Genomic DNA, 16,619 nt, shown 5'->3' with positions numbered 1-16,619 from the left:
ATTAAAAGCTAATCTCAGTTTAGTAAATCCAAATTTATTGGTGTAAACTGAAATGAAATAGAGTTTAATCAATATGTAGAGGCTTCCTTACACAAATTTAAGTAAATAAAAATAATTCTGCATGCTGTCAGGCCCTAGTAAGTAGAAGTAAAAGGGGGAAGCCACTACCTTAAGGCTCATCTGAATTCCTGAACAAAACTTTAGCTTACATTGATTGCTAGCTAGCTAAGAAGTAAAAACAATACACTGTTTCCTAGCTAGCTACAGTTAGTTAGCCTAGCTAGCCTGCTCATGATGGCTCAGCAGAGAAGAAAAACTTGTGGTGAATTAATTGAGCAACAGCACAGTAAGGGGAAAAACTAATAAAAGCTAAACTGAGCTTTCAAGAGAGATTTAAATTGAATCTTTCTTAATTTTAAGCTAGTTTTAAAGTTTGATGCAACATAAAAATGAATCCTTGTTGGTGCAACCCAATGAAGGAGTTTAAAGCTAAAACAACATATTAATGTACAACAACGTATAGCTCTCGTTAAACCTTTTTTTGGCAACAGAGAATTAAAATGTGCCCACAGAGCAAACATGTGTTTCACATATGTCCACCAGCAACACATCTCCCATCTGGTGTGAACAGGCTTTTGCCTCAGGCCTATATTATCTATAAGACAATCAAACTGCTTTGGTTTTCAGTCAAGCATCTGTGCTTCGAATGTGCTACTAATGTCTTGTGTGTACATGTATGTTCCACTGTCTCGGAGTGGAGTTCAGTTTAGGAACGTCCGTCAGTCAAAACATGGAAGCAAAAATAATTAAAAGCTTAACATTGACAGTAGGTGGTGCTCAGAATTTGGCATGGAAGCAAATTGCACTTGCTGTAACACTTAAACTCACCACTTTGCCACTTTAAACAGTTTAGTCTCTTGAATCTCTCAGCATGAAATGTCCAATTTTCCAAATGGCTGCTAAATCCTAATCTACTCCTTTACTTAGATCAGATGATTGTGGTTGCCCTCATACTAAGTTGAAATTTCCACTGATAAAGAAGTTGTTGCTCCTTTTAGTCACCCCTTCTTTGGTTATTTTAGGCTTTGAAGTACTCTAACTATGAAAAACAAACTGCTGAGGTATTGACTTCACAATAAATACAATCTTTAATCATAGTAGAGCACCTTTTCGATGTAAATGACCTGCATCATAAAATATTAAGACATAAATTATTGTTAAGGTGTTTTCATGTGTGTAAATAAGTGGCAATGGTTTCGTGAGGTGTGTTCAGTCCACATCATAAGGAAACTGGTTTCAAGGTTAAAAGGTAACATGAGTCATTTGTTAAGTCTTGCCAACATCTTGGCTGTTGTTAACATGAGAAGAATGTGAAGCATGTGAGGAAAAATAATGTGACAGCGGTGTTAATTTTTCAATCCTTCTTCACAAAATATCTCAGTAGTCTCTGTAACCACCGTGTTTAGCTTATCATTATCCAAAGCAGTAGTATTCATCTGATTCCACCCTGAGTTTCAGTGGAGATTTGCTGAAACCGTCACCGTCGATAACCGTTTTATCCACAAAACAGTCCAGATCTGTGGGTGAAGGGTCGTCCGGGAGGTCCTCCGCTAGAGTGTCCAAGTAGCTACCCACGGACAGAGCGTCCAGCCCGTCGCTGTTACCGTCATTCAAGCTGTTAAAACTGCCTCGCAGTGAGGTACCGTCCTGGCTGTCTGACAGGCTGTACAGGCTGCCTGTCAGGCTGCCGTCTTGACTGGCCACGCCTCCTTTGTCTTCTATCATCCAACGGATGGACTCGATGCCCTCGTTGATTGACATAAGCTGCTGCATCAGCTTCACATCGATGGCTCGCAGATGTGCCTATGAATAGGAGGAAAAACATCCAGTCAGGTTATTGTACTCAGGGATTAAATATGCTTATTAAGATGAGAAGATTGATACTGCTTCCATTAAGCTAAAACAACAGGCAGTTAGCTTAGCTAAGCCTAAGTTTTCATCATCAGACTAAGCCTTAGCTTTTAAGCCAACATAGGTGTGAGAGCTGAAAGTGCTCAGAAACATCCAGAAATGTAAACATCTATGTTAGAGATAATGAGGCCTGCAGTGAGTGAGAAGCGGTTTATTTCACAATAATGACTCGCTCACTGTACATTATCCCCCCTACTGCATGGCTACTTAAACGTGGTACAAAATATTAATTTTCAAATGAACTTAATGCTTCAGCAAATTCTCTAGAGTCTATGATCAGACTTGTCTTTATAGCAATGGTCTGTTATTGATAGCATTAGGCTGCTAATCAGGAATTACAGCCCACTGGAGCTGGGTATTGGTAGTCAATACCTTTAAGGTATCGACTGAAATAACCCAGCATTCAACAATAAAATTCTATAACAACTGGGGAAAATCTCCCTATCTGCTGATGAAGATCATGTGATATCAAGGGAAGCTTCATATCAGCTATTACATGAACCTTGTGGTGCTATTTTTGTTTTTGCTCAACAATTGTTTGCATTCTTATGTCCTCTCATGGCCAGAACACTATGTGCTTTTTTGTTTAGACTGTCACGCTTTGCTGAGAACAAAGACACTTAACTATGTGGCACCGGAAAAGGGACTCGTACTGCTCGTGTATCGGCCGAGCCAGGAAACAGTTCGCATCCAGGATTCTGAATGATATTCCTACTTTACACAGTATGGCCATTGATTTAACTCCCTGCCATGACAAACCGAGCCATTGACTGGGGATGGAAGTGGGCAGCCTATGGAGTCATTCAAAAGGAGACTCCTGTGTCCACTGGGTGACAAACACCCAGTCAGAATGAAGAACGGACAGCTGTAGCAGCCTGCTACATCCAAAATGCATTGAGGCGGATGAAGGCAGACAGGGCTGGTACAGTGTTCCAGACAGCTGGCCTGAGACAACAGCCTTTCTTTGCAGTGGATTTGCAACCAGCCGTCATTTAGCGCCTATTGCTGCTGGTGTGTTTGTTTTGCGAGCGCAACCACCCGCTTTATGCACACACACACGGAAGCAGAGCAGATGGAGTCATATTGGAATTTTAGTTCAAGCAGCGATCTCATGCTAATAAGCTGGCACCAGTGGGTCGATATCACAAAATGAGTTTAGGAAACACAATTACTGCAGCATAATTTTGTCTGAACCCACGACAACACGTTGAATTTGTCATATGAAACTAATTCCTGACCTTTTTGTGAAAAGCACATTTCAGTTCATTTGCTCCTTTGATATGCTGTAGATGATTTCCTCTCCTAAAAATAATGCAATTTAGCTAAACACAATAATGTTGCAATAGTGTGTGTGTGTGTGTATGCACCAGACTTGTCTACCCCAAAACAGTACAATCTGATTGGATTAGTGAATAAGCTTCAAAGGGTGCCACAAAGCAGTGCAGTCTGGACGGCACAGACGGAGTTGAAAAAGTCTTCTAACAATAGGAGAACTCTAATTGAATTACACTAAATTGTTATGCAATTAGTTTTTTTCCTCATATCAGCACGAGGCATGCGCAATATTAATGGCACGTCATCTGTATCTGTAGATAAAGGCTTTAAAAGAAATACAGTAGCAGCTCGAAATGCTGTTATTTCTGCAGATATGATGATATTTTAATTTTGTGCCTGTGATGTGCGTCAGTGTGGAGGTTTTTTTCAAATGTCTAAAAAGTATAAAGTTGCTCTATGCAATGATTGCTCAGTGTTGGTCATGCCAGGGGGAGACAATCACATTCCTTCAACGCTACAAACTTACTTGATTATCTAGAGCCGCCATCCTAATCGCGACGAATTAGTGAAGAACAAAGAGAAAAAAACTGTCAGCAGTAGTTCTCTTATTTTGTCCAGAGAATGTGTCCATTTTGAAAAGACTGGTATTTTATTTTGAAAAGCACTGTATTTTAGCCTGATAATGAAAATATGTGCATATATCTGTATCTGCATCGTCATTCGGGCAGAATGAGTTGGAAAATATCGACACTGGATATCAGCAAACATCCAGTTTGGTGCAGCACAATCAGCACAGTTAAATGATGGCATGACTGTTGGTAAATCTTCAGGCTGAAACATTAGTGAATTAAATCAACATATAGTTTTTTTTATATTTGCAAACACAAAATGTGTCAGTGCCACACTGATATGCAATAGTAGGGTAAACACTGGTGTTACCAAACACACTAATTAAGGTCACATTCCATTTAGTGTAGCAGAGTCATTCCAGTGAGCCAACATGCACAATAACAGCACCTTGACTCTGTTTGACCTGAATGGAACCGAACCTTAACTAGTATCACTGTTAACACCTGTGTTTATCCAACTATTTCATGTCAACATGGCCGCACTGAAAAACATCTATTACATGAAAAATGTCATGGCTGTTGACAAATTTGACATTTCAGGCTGAAACACAAGTGAATCAAACCAACACAAGGAAATGTTACATCTGCAGCTCCAAAATAAGCCAGTTATAGGCCTAAAATGCCCAGCAGTCACATCAACATTAAACTTAAGCCTATCAACACAGACTCCCAGGATGATTGGTCAATCTGCTGGCCATGATGCAGCCCTACTACTGTCTGCAAAACTCGGTCAACTGGGCCATCTGTTCACGAATCCTAATACCTTCCGTGACCTTACAATGGGGGTTTGCTGACGGCGACTCTTAAGAATGCTTCAGTTTAACAGGCATGACGTTAATGGTGAGTGTTTGCAGATAAAGTTATGTCATGAGAAGGCAGTTACCAAGGCGCAACTGGATTTTACAAACTAGTTTGAATAACAAGAGGGGGGTGGGGTGGGGGTTATTCCCTGAGGTGAAGAGGGTTCATCAACAAAGGTCTTTGCAGTCTATAGGTGTGAATGGCTATCACCTACTGGCCAGTTTCACGGTGCTTTTTAAGACAATGAGGCGCAACACCCATCACTGGAACTCTGTATTTAGCAACCACATGTTGATATGAAGTCCTACTTTGCATGTAGTATCCAGCAATGGCATTTCCTCCAGGCTTGGTTGCCAATAAATAATACAGTAGAAATGGAAGACATGTCAGAACTTAGGCTACTTGACTGTGCTCTGCTAAATGGTTCATATATACAGCCATATTCATTGTGTTTTCCATTCATTTGAATGTTTTATAGCAAGACTGATATATCAGTTGGCCAATATTATGGGCCCAATTTAGGCCTATCACAGCTATAAGTCTATAGCGCTATCAGTGTGTTGGCAAGAATGTGCCGATACAATACATACCATGATAGAGAGGTTGCAATTCAATATATTGCAATATATTGAGATCCCGTTAGCAATGTGATATATTGCTATTTTAAAATATAATCTAGTCTAGTCTAAAGAACATACCACCATATGCATAAAAGTAAGAAAAAAGTTTACTTTTTTGTGCAATCAGAACAATGAAGATAGATCAGACACAGCTGTGTTGGTCGGGGTTTAAACACAACACAAAATAAACAACTGCCAAAAATCTTTGCATGTATCATGATAGTGTTTTTGAGAATCTATACAGTATCACAAAACATAATATTATGATACTTAGGTGTATCAGTATTACATGACTGATTTTTTTGTTTTTATTTACTTATTTTTGTTTTATTGTCTATCAGTGTTTTTTTTATTTATAGCTGTTCAAAATAATCAAAAAATATCAATGAAAGTTGATGCAGTTTTGGAGTTTATATTTTTGCAGAGTGCTTCTCCTCAGCAAAACAAAAACAGAATTTAAAAATATACGCTGAAATACCAATAAAATAATATAAAATATAGAACACTGGCTTATATATATCAATATCAGACCCTAATTTCAGTATTGGCCCCACAAAATCCAGTTTCTGTCCGGCTCTAAACGTTTCTAGATAAATAATGACTTGGACAAGTGTACAGTAGTGACCCAACTTGTAATTACAAGTTGGTTAACTTTAAACAGAGGGCTGGAATAAACATCAATGCAACACTGTACTTTTCGAACTGTGTCCCAGAGGACTGTACCGTATAGTTTGTAGTGATGTTTATGGCTATTTGACAATGTGACTCCTTCAGTAAAACAGGACACAGACAAGGACACTTACCATTTCTTGTTTGAGGAACAGCATTTTGCTCTCCAGTCTCTTCAGGTCTGCAGAGTTATTAAAACACTTGCGGTTCATTAAATGCGGCGCCGTCGCGGACTTCTCGCGCTCGTCGTGATGTTTTCCTCCGACAAGAGACCGAACGAGACTGTCCGGCACTTTTCGACCCACTTTCGTCTCTATATCCTTCAAGTCAGGCAACACGTTGTTGTCCTCGTCCATTGTCGACTGTCACAAAGATTACACGTTTTCACTGTATGATTTGGAGCAGGCAGAGGAGCAAATTACAGAGTCGGACGCAGCAGTCGGGGGATATTTCCCGGTGATTGGTCGGTTGGCGGAGCGGTATCCAAAAAAAAAAAAAAAAAAACAAGAGTTCATTCAAAGTAGCAAAAAGTTGCAACAGGCGGCTGCTCCTGCGCAACTTTACTCAACCAGCTCGCAGCTTGAAGTGTGGAGTCAAACACTTCACGTTGGATCCACCGCACCGCAAACCGACAGACCTCCCATTGAAGCGCCTGACCAGTAGGGAGACACTCACACGACAGCGTGCGCTCATAGACCCTCCCACCAGGGAGCTTCCTCTGAAACCAGACACCTCACAGGTGAGCTCACACCACGGGCACTGAGCAAAGAATGGACTCCTTACACTGTTACACATAAAGAAACCACTTTACAATAAGACTACCCTCATACTCTATAACACTTTATAATTCTTTCATAGACAATTATAAACAAGTTCTAATTTTTATGTCAATGTCAGCTCACTATTTAGCAAAAAACACTAAGCAGGGGCGGATGTAGTCATTTTGGGGCCTGATACAAACACAGGTACTGGGCCCTCCAATGCCTTGTTTTCCCTGTTTGTCAATCCTTGAATAAATAATAAAAACAAAACTGAGAATGGATTCAGAAGTCTTGTAACCTCAGAAAGAAGCTGGTGTGTAGTCTGGTGGTATGGCAGCGGTTACTTCTGTATCTCTTGCCCAGTGTTGTAGTAAAAAAAAAAACAAACACCTAAACTGACACCAAGTCATGACTGAGACAGAGTCGAGACCGACCGTAGTGCTGTCATTGTCACGGCATGTAGCATTTATGTCGGAGCTGACATTAGCTAACGTTGATGTCATGTAACTATATATACATTAGCAACAATGCTTTATGTGACCTGTCTCGTCATTGATTATCACAAGCAAAAATATAACTTAGCTAGCATGTTTTACTAGAATTACACCTAGCTTACTGTCATTTATTCTTCCATTATAAGCGTGATGATTAAAGGGATAGTTCACCCGAAAATGAAATTTCACAGAAAAACAGTGCTGCAGAATCTCCCAACAATGTACATGAATAGTGGCCAGTTTTCAAACACAAAAAAGAACGGGAAAGAAACCATGAAATACCTCCATACTGCTCACCTGGTGTAATCCACTTTCCTTAAGTCCAGACATGCCATTTGCACCCCATCACAACACACAAACCCAGTTCAGACAGTGTGCATGTGCACGTGAGTGTAGCTCCAAGCTAAGGCTCTACAGTGAAGATTCAGGCTAAAAAGATGGTGTAAATAACCTTTTTAAAGTCAACTTGGGGCTATTGGGGCTTTAGGGGACTTGGATTACACCAGATGAGCAGTATGGAGGCATTCTGTGCATTTATTCTGTTGTTTTTTTACGTTTAAAAACTGGTCACTGTTCACATCCATTGTTTGGGAGATTCTGCAAATCAGCTTTGTTGTGAAACTCCAGCAGTATTGGCATGAAGGTTAGTAAATAATGACTGAATTTTCTTTTTTTTTTGGGTGCTTGAACTGTCCCTTTAAGTCTGACTGGTCACAGCTGTCTCATTAAGTGTTGCACTGCAGAATTTACATACTGCTGTGTTTCTTTTGGATGCTGTACTGCAGATGAACTCTTCATGATTTAGGCAGTTACATTTTATTATATTTGAATATTTGTCTGACATCATTGCATTTGAAACAGGAAGTTTTACATCCTATTGCAGTAATGATATGAGTTGTGACCTTGACCGGTCTGAGGCTTAACAATACAGAGAAATGTGGACTCACTATTTGACAGGCAACAGGTCACTATAACAGTTTGTAACAGCTTATGTATTTACAGTTTATAAAGCATTTACAACCTAATTAATAACCAGATTACAAACCATTTATAAGGGTAGTTTTATTGTAAAGTGGTACCAATATTAGGAGGATCAGGAGTCTGACCATCAGGCAAATGGCTAATCTAATACCCCCCATAACGTGTGTGGAGCACAGACATGCACAAGTGCAAAATAAGTGCAGGTCAACAAATAAGTGAAAAATTCTAGATGAAAAGACTCACTAAGAATGCATGTTCCATAAGTAATGAGATGTTATATAAATATATTGTGTGCATACATATATTTCTGTTGTTTATTAATGTTTTAATCACACAGCTTACATTCAGTGTCAGTGTAAAGTTTGAATAAACCACTGTGTTGCCGTGTAAAATTTAATCATTTAAATAATTTGGCATGCACCCAGATCCAACAACATTTTGACAAAGGTATAAATGTAAAAACAGAATAGCATTCACGACCATTTCACACAAATTGAGTTTTTAAAAAAGACAGAAATAAGGATAAAAGCTGCATGTTGTATAAGTGCACAAGTTCAGTGAAGTCTCTGGGTTACAACCTGTTGACACTCGCTACATTTCTTCTGAATTATCACCCCTGTTTTATCTGGTTATCTCTTCATTTATTAATAATATTTCAGGTCACTCGGATCAGTTTATCTTAGCACATCATTAAAAAAACAAAGCATATCTTTCTACCTTTTGACAAGTACTTGAAGAGTTTCAGAAATTGAACTATTGCACCCCCTTGTGGGCGTTATGGCTCTGTTGCATGGACAGTGCATTTATAACACTTGAAAAACACTTTGATGATGCTATTGTGCAACTAAACTAAACTGTTAAGTCAGATAAACTCCAAGTGTTATAACCTATGAACATGGTAGAATTTATTTAAGATTTAATTGTATTGCCTGTATTGCTCTTTTACTTTAAATATGTTAAAAAAATTAAGAGAACACTCTGAATCCCACACCAGAATCTACAATATTTACACCTGATTACCTAATAAGTGTAAAATCAACCTCTAAACAACAGAAGGCATCCTTGTTGATACTGACATGTCGTTTTAAAAGCCTGACAAGGACCAGCACCACCTGGTGGTGTTGTCATCACACCATCACTTCAGTCGTTCATGTCCACTTTATTCGAACACTCTGTTTTCCATTTTCAAATTTTCCTAGAACCTTTTCAATCTTCACTGTTAAAAACCTTTCCATTAAAAAAGAATCTTCAATGAGCTTTGTTCAGTATGTTCATTGGGGAAATGTAATTGTTCACATCTGTGCTATTTGTTAAGACAAATGAACTACACAGCTGATAAGAGGACAAAAGATTATTTCCTGCCTTTAACAAACTGCATATTTCTGTCACTGTACAAATAAAGAGAAGAGGCACTTTGGTGTGGCTCATGTTTAAACAGGAATCTAGACTACAGACTGGCTTTTGTCATCGTCGTAGCGCTGGTACTGATCCCCAAGCAGAGGCTGGTGGCCCTCCATTTTGTAAGACCTGGCGCGCACGGCGCACGTAGTGGCGGCGAATATCACAGCAACAACCACAAGGGCAGCAACTATTGCCATGGTGATGATTTCAGTGAGGGTGAAAGGTTGACCTAGAAAGGTAGAAAGTGGATGATTATAACCTTCGTCGCCTGCATTCATTTAAAGACAGGACTGAGATGTAATTCAAAATGAATACCTGGCCATTCAGCTTCATAAGAGTAACCGAGGTTTTCAGGGGCAGTTACAAACATCTCAGCGTTAGTCACCGGAGGCCAGAAAGGCACCATGTTGTAGCCCCTGTTGTGACCAATGGGGGCGTTTTCTTCAGGATACACAGCTGAATCTGTGGAGAAATACTTTATAAGTTAACATAAAAGCTCAGCAAGCTGACAAGAGAACAGTTAAATATGCAAGTACTATAAAAGGAAACAACATCACTGTGTTGCTAAAACACCTGGACCATGTCTCCTCAACCACTCATCAAATATAGCGTCGGTGTAGGTGTGAAGCAGGACGAAGATGGGGTCATTGGGTGAAAGGTGAGTCTGTCCTCCTGTGCCGTTCAGGAAAAGATGGGCCAAGTTGTGGAGGCTCCTCACCACGGGGTCGTAGTTCCCTTGGGGGGCGCTGTAGCCTGTCGAAACAACATGAAAACCCATGAAAAAAAGCAGAAACGCTGAGTATGTAAATGTAGAAAAAAACCAGTACGGCAGACAGACGGAGAAAGAAACATTTGTAATCACCTTCGATTGTGTTTCTGAAGCTTTCAGAGGAGGTGGAGTAGTATGGCGGCGTGTCAAAAGCGTTGACCTGCAGGCACTCTGCCACGTCCTGGGGCTCTGGGAGACGCTGGACCATCGGCCTGTTGACGTTTCCTGCTGGGTTCCTTCTGATGGGAGAAGTCTCGGTGTCTGGAGAGAGACAAGAAAAGGAGACGGATAAGAGAGACTTTAAAAAAGAAAAGTTGAGAAAACTTTAAAAAACAACCACCTCAGTTTAAGAAGTTCTCTCAAAGTGCTACATTAAGTTTGTCAAAATGTAAAATTACTATTCAGCTCTACGTATATATTTAAGTTAAGAAAACTATATTTAATGAACTGGGAACTGTATTCTTATAGATTAAAAACATAGATCACTACACTGCAAAAAAATGGTGGTACAGCTATATATGTGACTTATAAGTAATGGTGGAAAGAGTCTGAAAATCTGTACTCAAGTACAAGTACTGTTACATTGCTAAAATAATACTCAATTACAAGTAAAAGGACTGGTGTTACAAAGTGTTTGTCGCAGAGTATTAGTTACTTTTAACCGCAGCAAGGGTTGTCATAAGCAACTGGACTTGATAGAGTTCTTTAAGGAGAGAAGTTTCGCTTCTCATCCAAAAAGCTTGTTCAGCCCTGACTGACTGGTTGGGAGTTCAGGTATTAAACCTATGTAGGGTTGTTAACACCTAGAGGGGCATGTGACTCATGTGCCTGCACCTCCATTGTGTGAACCGCGAGGGTCACCTGGTGGGGACGTGTGAAGTCATTAAGGTCCCTGCCATCATGTGAGTCGTTAGAGTCACATGATTGTGACTCTTTTAACTGTCGATGTCACATCCGTCCGAACTAGGGTTGCAAATTGTGTACGTTTTTGTGAACTGATAGTTGAGAACACTAACAATCAATTAATCATTAATAATTTACAAGATACAAAACACAGTTGTTTTCTTTTTTGTTGTTTTGTCTGTCATTTTTTTTCTCATTTGAAGTCAAAGTTTAATTTTCCTTATTCAACAAATGTCTCCACCGGACAAAACAAAGTCAGATGAGGTGCAATTACTGCCCCAGCTATTGATTAAATATCAGTGAATCCATTTTTAATTGGTTAAATTCTTAATGGCATTTAATCCATTAATGATCGATCATTAACATCCTCACTCAAAACCTGCTGCTGCAGTGTTTTGCTTTGTTTTTCATGTCATGTTTCCATTGGCCTGATTGTGATCAGATCAAAGATTTGGATATTAATTCAATATGTGCTCAGTACTCAACTACGATTTTAAAAGTAACTAAGTAGATTACATCTTGTAATGCATGCTTACTTACAAGTACCCAAAACAACTACTTAATTACAGTAGTCAAAAAAGGGAAAAAAAGATTCCAGCTCATCAAATGTAATAATTTAAGTTTTACAGTGTTTATAAATTTCTCTGCCCTTAAAGAATAAGGAGGATCAGTGAAACTTCACCAATAAACAAAAGCCTTACTGTTGCAGATTGTTCCCAGCGTGTCATAGTCCTCTACGCTCTCACAGACGACCCTCCACTGGGCGAAGATGGAGTTGGAGCTCAGAGAATTCATGTCGAAGCTGCTCCTGGCTCCCATCAGGTCGTCTGTGCAGATGTCACACGTGCTTCCACCGATGGCAAAGTTCCAGTAAGGCAGGGCGAAGGAGGGGTCTTGCAGCATGTCCTGATTGTTAAAAAAAAAAAAAAAAAAGAAAGAAAAGATGTGAATGTGGAGATTGAGGCTATTCCAGAACTAAGGTTTTAACAATCCATGCAAACAAAACTTTTAGGAGTTTGCTTGAGGCTTTATTATATTGTGCTTTCAACAATGTTTTCCCCTCCCCTCAGGCAATGTCAGAGTATCCATTAAATCTCATTTGGTATTGCAGCTATAATACACAGAATAAAGTGGATGTAATTCTCACAAACTGTGATTAGCTTCAAAGAGAGCCTATAATATCTGTTCACCACACATGAATGAATCTGCAATAAATGAAAATAGGTTCTTAAAAAGCCTTTGTGATGTTCATCCTCGCTTTTCCACAATGGTTTGCGACTATTTTGTGCAAAAACTCAACAAGAAACTGAGATAAATACAACACAATACAGGATTTGTAAGTAAAAATTACTCATCAAGCTCAAAGGAACATACAAGTGTTACTAAAACACTTTTTGATAAGAAAAGCAGTAACAGATCCAAACTCCTGCCCATGAAACAGGCCTTTAACTAGATATGGCTGAACTGCAGTGTAAGACAAGGAGCTGGGACCTTTTTTTCATCATCTTAGTTGATACAGTTCATCCTGAACAATGGACGCACTCTGTCGAATTGAGGCTGTCAGTGTGCTCATTCAACAAGGTAGAAAAATTAGTGGCTAATTGGGGAGCACAGCTTAGGATAGATTCTCAAAAAAATCCAACACTCTGGTGGGGTTTCAAAACCATGCAGCAGCTTTATCTGTGCTTGCAGGTGTGCATACCAAAACTAAAAAGAAAAAGTCTTTTGAATTGTGAACCACCAAATAAATGTAATAATTATCCCAACTCTATGCTGGCTGGGAGGAATGTTGAAAATTATTTATGGATCACTTGGTGCTGTTTATTAACTTCTTTCACCAAGGCTCTGTTCAATACCGTTTTCTACAAACTATCTGCACATCAAATCCCAACCCATAAAGTGTTTAAAATCACATTTTGCACGCTGCTCGCCTGTTAAAGCATGAAATTGCATTGCAAGTTGTGATTTCCTCGTCAATACAGTCATGGGGGAACCTATTAGGTTAAACAAACAAGCTGGAGGTAACAACAGCTGGGTTGACGTGGGATATTAGTCGGTGATATATTGGAAAAATTAAGATGTGGATCAGCTTTCATGTACTGATTACCCTCAGAATGAAAATCAATTAGATTCTTCTCTTAAAGGGATAGTTTGGATTATTTGATGGTGGGTTGTGTGAGGTACTTATCAATAATCAGTGTATTACCTATAGATTATTATTATTTGAGCCACTTAAAAAAGGTCCACCTGAAAAAATAATCTATATCAGTTTAAGTGTACAATATATTCAGAATATTTTCAGCGCTTCACCTTGCTGTAAGATACCCTTTTCTGATAGGAAGCTGTACTTGTGCAAGCCAAATACTGCTTTGTTCAAATTAACCAAACTCCAGAGGTAAAATCAGTAATTTTACCTTGCAGAACATGGGAGTTCCAGATTTACTGCTTCCTTGATCTGTTAGTTTGTTTGTGTTATCGTGGGACTTTGGTGAATTTAAAGTATCCTTTTGAAACAACAAAGTCACACATAAACACACCCACGCAACCATATTGAGGCAGTGGTGGAACAGCAACTACAGTGTTCTGCAGTGAATGGAGTTTGGTTAATATGGAGGGAGCGATATTTGCCTCATATAACAGCAGCGTCAACTTGAACTGACATTGAATTTATTTTAAGTGGACCATTTTTAAATGGCTAAAATAACATATGTTGCTGACCCAGTCCACAGTCGTTCATTGCTTAGCCTGGCTGCTGAGACTCCTGGGAGCCTGCGGGTCAGCATGTGTACCTCATACAACCCCACATCAAATCATCCCTTTAATCCTAAAACTCCCCATACTGTCAGAGCTTTACTCTAGCCTCACCTGCATGTCTCTCTCCAGCTGCAGCAGGTGGTACCTGTGCCAGGTGACAAACCCGGGCCCCTCATGTGAGAAGTCCACTCCTCCGAAACTGGCCTGGCCGGGACCCAGGAACGTCTTGCTCACGGAGAAGTAGTGGGACCACACGAAGTAGTTGTAGATGGTGATGTTCTCAAACTGCATGGTGTTCCCGTCGGGCCCGAAGATCTCCGCATAGCGCCGTGTGGCGATCACCAGGTCGGGGTGCACAGTGCGCTTGGCCTGGTCCAGCGCGTTCACGAACGCACGCTTCTCCTCAGCGCTGAGCTGCATCACGTTTCTCCTCACTGGGGGGGATTACAGCAGAGGGAAAGTGGATTAACTCAGTCAGTCATGCGTTAATTGGGGATCAGTTTTTAATGACTCAGAAAAAAAAATGTGCGTAACAAGCTGTTTTGATTATTAATTCTGTATTCAAATGCCCCCTTTTGTAAGTTTCAGGACCCTAACTGTTTCAGATTATTTCATGGGAGGCTAAATTGAATTCATTTTGGTAAACTAATCTGTTTTTGTCCAATAGTAGTTGTTAAATCTACATAAAATGGGCCATGCTCCAGATGTGCTAGCTATTAGAACTTGACAGAAACTGGATTTTTGGGGCCGTTTCTAATAACAGGGAGTAAAAAAAAAAAAAGCCCAAATCAATCTATAAACCGATGTTTACAGAAGATACATGAACAGATTTTTAACTATAAATAAAAAACTAAAACTAAAACTTGACTAAAACTCAAAATTTTATATGACATTAAATCTGTTCATTTAGCTCTGTGTGGTGGCCTGAATCCCTACCAAGATTTCCTAACTATGGCCTCTCCTAACTATCCAACAGAACCAGACCGATTCTGAATTTTTGGGGTTGATGTTGGTACTGATATTAGGGAGTAAAAAACTTATGATAGCAATTTATTGGCTGATCTGTATAAAGCCTGTACACCTGCAACAGTAAACTCTAGTGCTTTTAATAATTAGAAATATAAAATACAAATAAAAAACACTGATAGAACATCTCAAATTAAGAAAAAGTATCAAATATACATAAAATGCTGGCTATAAAAAAAATTAAAATGATCTATATTACAGATAAAGGTATGCTCAACCACTATCGACCAACTGATATATCTGTCTGCCTCTACTCTCTAATATAATAATTAGAGTTAATATATTATGACATTAGGACGCGCACTTACCAACATTAACTCTCTGGTCACAGTTGGCTCCAGTCCATCCGTGTCTGCAGCGGCCGCAGTTAAAACCGGTGAAGTTCCCGTTACACTGACAGGTCCGGTTAAAGAAACGGATCGGCCATCTCTCCCGATCGTCCCGTCCGTCGTGTGGGTACTGAGGGCCGTGCGGGCGCGCATCCACCGTGATGGATACGCACTGTCCGCGGCCGGTGCTGGCGCCGCACGGGTCGTTGTTGAGTCCGGAGGGCGACGGACAGCACTGTCCACTCCTGAGTCCTTCGGGTGTCACACACTCCCTGGGGAACTGGGCGCTCACGACCACCGCGCCCACAAGAACCGAAAAGCAGCACTGAAACATTATCCAAAACGGGTGCCAAACTTTACGCACGGCTGCGTCTGATTTGGAGCGAATATTCACCTGTAAATGTACAATTTAACTAATACCTCATCCAAGATGAGTACTTAAACACCCCAGGAATGACTTTTCTCTGTCAACTAAGTGTGTGTAAAACTTCCCCTCCCATGCGCCCAGGCCCCAGCTTCTATTTCCCCCGAAACCAGTGAACCGTCGACCTTAAATACCGGATTAGCGCATGACTACCCGGATTTTCTGACTCCCGCGTGATGCCTTCACATAACATCATATTTCCTACTGAGGAAGGAGGGAATGAAAGCAGTGTGATCCACCATTAACAGTATTGTTCTTCTAAAAACCTCATCCTGGAGCCACCAAAATGAGTCCAACATTAAAGGATGTGTAATTATGAGCAGAACTCAGAGTAGAACACAAATTATGATGAATGAGTTGGCCTGCCCATAAACTGTAAAATTTCAGCACGCCTTTATGAGCTCTGTATGAAAATTAATTTGTTATGGAGTGATAGTCTTTTAGAAACAGCCCCTGGCACACAAGTTTGAGGAATTAAAAGAACAAACTTGGTGCAGCAAGCAAGCTTAGAAATACAATACAGATTGTGTTTATATGATCTCCATAAACTCTATGAACTCTCACTTTTGTTCATTGATGCACTTCACACATCACACATCATGTCAAGGCAACTGCCCTCACTACATTTTTACTCAAATGCATAAGTTTTAAAATAAACAAAACAAAGTTTTGCCAAACCATAAACATTTGTTGGGATTTCAAGGAGTTTCTAAAATTCAAAGATTTAAGTTTATGTAAAGCAAAAAGTAAAAAAGTAAATAATCTCAACAAAACAGTATTACTTGGTAAAACTTGGTTCAAAACTTTAAGAG

General features: G+C 39.8%; 2 protein-coding genes across 2 annotated transcripts; both read right to left on the bottom strand.

The window, feature by feature from the left end:
- Positions 1–388: 388 nt before the first annotated feature.
- On the bottom strand, positions 389–6,602 carry lurap1l (leucine rich adaptor protein 1 like). Its single transcript, XM_084712652.1, has 2 exons — positions 6,100–6,602; positions 389–1,863 (listed from the first exon to the last, which is right to left on the bottom strand). Exons 1-2 carry the CDS (start codon positions 6,319–6,321, stop codon positions 1,474–1,476), a joined length of 612 nt encoding a protein of 203 aa, XP_084568778.1. The 5' UTR covers positions 6,322–6,602; the 3' UTR covers positions 389–1,473.
- A 1,886-nt stretch (positions 6,603–8,488) lies between these two features.
- On the bottom strand, positions 8,489–15,914 carry LOC146305595 (5,6-dihydroxyindole-2-carboxylic acid oxidase-like). The gene is made up of 7 exons (XM_084711917.1): positions 15,363–15,914; positions 14,140–14,462; positions 11,976–12,180; positions 10,465–10,632; positions 10,176–10,355; positions 9,918–10,064; positions 8,489–9,831 (listed from the first exon to the last, which is right to left on the bottom strand). Exons 1-7 carry the CDS (start codon positions 15,715–15,717, stop codon positions 9,644–9,646), a joined length of 1,566 nt encoding a protein of 521 aa, XP_084568043.1. The 5' UTR covers positions 15,718–15,914; the 3' UTR covers positions 8,489–9,643.
- Between the last annotated feature and the right edge of the window lie 705 nt (positions 15,915–16,619).

Source organism: Lutjanus erythropterus, chromosome 23 (assembly GCF_056507025.1).
Source record: "Lutjanus erythropterus isolate fLutEry1 chromosome 23, fLutEry1.hap2, whole genome shotgun sequence".
Lineage (NCBI taxonomy): Eukaryota > Metazoa > Chordata > Actinopteri > Lutjaniformes > Lutjanidae > Lutjanus > Lutjanus erythropterus.
The sequence above is the reverse complement of the archived record's forward strand: the minus strand, read 5'-3'. Positions and strand labels throughout refer to the sequence as shown.